Below are 4,299 nucleotides of genomic sequence, written 5' to 3'. Positions count from 1 at the left end.
GGCTTACAAATAAACTACGTTGAAGGACACTCTAAAAATTAAGTTTTAAACTTCAATTTTTAGTTGTGGTACATAAAACAACAAGCAAACAATAATAAGGAACAAAAGTTAAGGAAAAAAAAGAAAACGATTTAAGAAAGGTGGTTTTGAAAAGGTAAGAAAATTTACTGTTTATCATCCTTCGAAAATACTAGTTTCCAGATATCACTCTACCAAATTTTCGTTTTCATTTGCCCCTCAATCCGAACCAATTCTCTTCCGCAAGCCACTCCTAGCCCCATTCTCACTCACGTGGTTGTTTTTTCATATTGGTCCCGTCCAACGTGGAAGCACGATAGGAAGACATTATTTTTTAAAAAAAGAACGTGGGTGACAATAGGAGTAAAAATGATTGTTGGCAACTTTTTTTAGCAAGAAGACAATCACGATCGAGACACCTAAACGTCTTACAGTGATATGGAGTCGCCAACCACCTCGATCTAGCCAAAAGGCCAAATCAAGATGGGTTTTGTAGAAAACGGCTAAACCGGCTAGCGGAGCCGATTTAGATATCAAAATCAGCCTCTAGGCCGATGGCCGATTTAAATCGATATGAGGATAAATACCCGTCTCATGGGAAACGGAAGGTTTACGGGACAAACCTACAAAAGGGGTAATCGCACTCTCGTAGCGACAACAGACGATTTACGGTGTAAATCGATAAAGATGGATAAAAACTAGGGTAAAGTAGAAAACATGGCTGAAAAGTAAAAGATAAGAAAACGATTCGATTGATCTGTGTATAGACTGTGTGATACATTGTTTGAACCGGCCTTATCTCTTAAACAGGGGTTGGTCTTTCCCTCTACAGGCCCTCCTATACGTCCAACTTGGGTAGACACTAATGGAAACCCGAAACATACCTTCCCGAGCAAGAAAACATGAGACCTGACGAAAACAGACTCGGGCTCGGATTCCGGTCTGACTGGCCCTTTGGCGGCGGTCTAACCGGCCCACACATGACGATCAGACCGGCCCTTCTAGAGAAAACCAGCAGAGTTCCTATATTTGGATTTTTTCCTATTTCGACCCTTAAATGTCAAATTTGGGTGTAAATAGTGATGTGCGGGAGAGAGTTAGTGAGGATCGGCCGAGTGGTAAGTTTGAACGAAAATTTGGGTGAGTGGCAGTTGAGGGAGGATGGCAAGATAGTAATTTTTTCCACGAAGGGAAGAAAGGTTTGCATCAAATTTGCGAGGTAAGTAAGGTACCTACTTTTAAAAAGGTGTTGTTTGTGTGTAAACGTCGAGAGGAAATCTTCTTAAGAACTGTGAAATACAACTACATGATAATATAATCAAGATGTCATGGGGTAATTACAGTAAAACTAACATTTAATTATTGCAATATAAGTTGAAAACACAGCCACCTAGTGGAGAGCTGTGCCCTTGCCCGCACATGATATTTTGATTTTCCCAAACTCTCAAACGCTTTATGAAACTTTATATTCATGATATTCATGTGACATGTGTTTTTATAACTAAGATTTTAATATCTTAGGGCAGGTGAAATATCTACTATTATAAAAATTAAAAATGTTTTTATCGGTATAAGTCAATCCGTGTTTAAGTCAGATTTTAACTTCATTCATTTTTATAAAAACAGATCCATGTTTAAGTCAGTTTTTAAGTTCGTTCTTTTTAAAACTCATATGACAATCGATTTTGCAAAAAAAAAAAAAATCAAACAAAATCCTACAGTGATTTCACCTTGCTAAACCGTATAATAATAATAAGATTAAAATAGTTTTATCCTTTGCAACACACAGATATTTTTAATAGTTTAATAAAAAGAATTAGAAGAAGCAACTATTAATTTTTTTTTGTCAGCAGATAGTCCGTATAACTTCGTTTCGAAAATACGCGCCGGCCGAAGATTCTCGGAATGGGAACTGCGATTACTGTTCGCCGCCAACCTTTCCAGCAAATGGCCCGCCACTTGCTGACACGACATGACCCGCGCACCAAATTAAAGTAGCCTCGGGAAGAAAAGAAGGTCCATTGGAACTGGCAGCAAAGCTCGCCGAGTACGAGTAGAAAGGCCAGTCTCCACTCCCCTCTCCACTTCTCCAGGCCTCTCAGATTCTCACGAACTCACAGTAGCACTTATCTCTCCACAGGGAGGAAGGAGAAGCTAGCTAGCCGCCATGGTGGCCCTCGCTGACTCAGCAGCGGCTAGGAAGCTCCTCCTGCATGGCGCCGCCACCGACGCCGCCGCCGTCGGCATGAGCTTCGGCCTCGACGGCCTGTGGCAGCTCATCGCCGGACTCTTCTCCGGCCTCGTCCACCTCCTCCTCCTCCCGTTCCAGGCCATCGCCCACGGCTTCCAGGCCCTGGGCCACGCCATCCAGGCGCTCTTCGCTGGGCTCGGGACCGTGGCGCACCTGCTCGTCCAGGCGGCCGTCGCCGGCATTGGCCATGGATTCGACGGCATGTGGCATGCCATACAGGGCTTCTTCGCCAGCATCGTCGCCGCGCTCGCCGGCGCGGCCCATGGGCTCGTCCTGCCGTTCGAGGCGTTCTGGCGGTGGCTGCAGACGGCGGCGGGCGGCACCGGCTCTGGTTTCCAAGGATTGTGGCAGAACGTGTTGGCCTTCTTCGCCACGCTCGCCGGCGCCGCTCACGACCTCGTCCACCCGTTCGAGGCGTTCTGGAAGTGGCTCAGGACCGCGGCCGCCGACGCCGCCGCCGACATCAGCTTCAGGCTCGACGGCCTGTGGCCCCTCGTCAAGCGCCTCTACGCCAGCCTCCTCGCCACGCTCGCGAGCGCCGCCCACGGGCTCGTCCCGCTCCTCGAGTCGCTCTGGCGGGGGCTCCGCGCCGCGGCCGCCGCGGCGCTCCCCTACGTGCTAGTGATCGCCGCCGTCCTATGCGTCGTCGCGCTTGTCTGGCTCGCCTGGCCGTTCCTGTTCCCCGCCGCGGCGGTGATCGGGCTGGCGCTCGTCGGCGTCGCGGGCTGCTGCGCGTTCTTACTGCTCGCCGCCGCCGTCCTGATCGGGCGGGCGCTCGTCTACGCCGTCTGCTTCGGCGTTGTCCTCTTATTCGTCGCCGCCAAGGTGGTCGGCAAGGTGCTCGACCGGGTCCTCCCCGCCTGCGCGCGGTGCTGCTACGACGACCGCGTCACCACCACCGCCACCACCATGAGCGCTCCGGACGCCGCCGGCATGGACATCTCGCGAGCAGCGTACGAGTCACTCCCGGAGCTCTACGCCCAGATACTGCGCTCCGCCGGCCCCGTCGTGGCCGCAGCCGTCTTCTGCTCGCATCCCGTCGCGTGGGCGTGCGCGGCGCCGGTCGCCGCCCTCTTCCTCTTCCGCGCCCTGGATAAACGCCTCCCTCCAAGCGAACCCTGCGTCCTCCCTGCGGCTGCATACCCTGACACTGTCACTGACGTGTCGGACTCACGTTCCATTGGCCAGCATGTCAGCGAAGATGATGACATGTCCGACTCATGTTCCATAGTAGACCCATACCACGGCGAGCACGTCATTCTGACTATACGCCAGAGGATTCACCTGCGTATACATGTCGTAAATAATGTCTGTCCCGTGTGTGCGCTAGCTTAACGATGGTTAATGTAAACCGGTGCTATCGATCAGGTGATCAATGTTGGTTTGTTGGCATGTTTGGTTGTCTCGGATTACCACAACTCAACTTGTCTTGTCATAATGTTAAAAAAAATGGACTAAGTGTAGAATATACGGAGAACCCTACATTTATGGGGAGCGGATTCTAATCCCTCGAGGAGATATCCCCCCGTATATCTTTTTCTTTCAAATTTAATGCAAATAGTTGGAAAAATTCTAAAAAAAATTGACAATGTAGAGTATAATGATACCTACTAATCCACCAAAATTCAAGTTCAAATTCGATCTACACATCGAGAAACAAAAAAGATAAATTTAGATATAAACAGTACGGGACTATTCATATGCTGAATTTATCTTTTTTATATCTCGACGTGAGAGTTGAGTTTGGACTTAAGATTTTGTGGAGTTGTATATATGTGTTGTATGAATGTTGTCAAATTTTTCCAGAATTTTTCATAACCGTTTAGATGGTTTTTAGGTAAACGAGGGAATATCCCCTCGAGGGATTAGAATAGTTCCCCATATTTATGTTACTATATTTTTCATAATGAATATTATTTAACGTATTTACATGATAAGTCTTAAAAAGTACATTGTAAATTTAATGTATTTATATTGTATAAGCCAAAAATCATATTGTAAATTCAAATCTTATATTGGGAAAAAAACAA

General features: G+C 47.6%; 1 protein-coding gene across 1 annotated transcript; it reads left to right on the top strand.

The window, feature by feature from the left end:
* Nucleotides 1–2,109: 2,109 nt before the first annotated feature.
* Nucleotides 2,110–3,661, top strand: LOC4326809 (uncharacterized). The gene has a single exon (XM_015775665.3). It carries the CDS (start codon nt 2,186–2,188, stop codon nt 3,602–3,604), a length of 1,419 nt encoding a protein of 472 aa, XP_015631151.1. The 5' UTR covers nt 2,110–2,185; the 3' UTR covers nt 3,605–3,661.
* The last annotated feature ends 638 nt before the right edge of the window (nt 3,662–4,299 follow it).

The sequence above is a fragment of the Oryza sativa genome, chromosome 1 (assembly GCF_034140825.1).
Source record: "Oryza sativa Japonica Group chromosome 1, ASM3414082v1".
In the NCBI taxonomy this organism is placed as follows: domain Eukaryota; kingdom Viridiplantae; phylum Streptophyta; class Magnoliopsida; order Poales; family Poaceae; genus Oryza; species Oryza sativa.
The sequence above is the reverse complement of the archived record's forward strand: the minus strand, read 5'-3'. Positions and strand labels throughout refer to the sequence as shown.

Excerpts from the sequence above, each read along its gene's own strand:
- LOC4326809 (XM_015775665.3), top strand. The coding sequence starts at position 2,186 with ATGGTGGCCCTCGCTGACTCAGCAGCGGCTAGGAAGCTCCTCCTGCAT.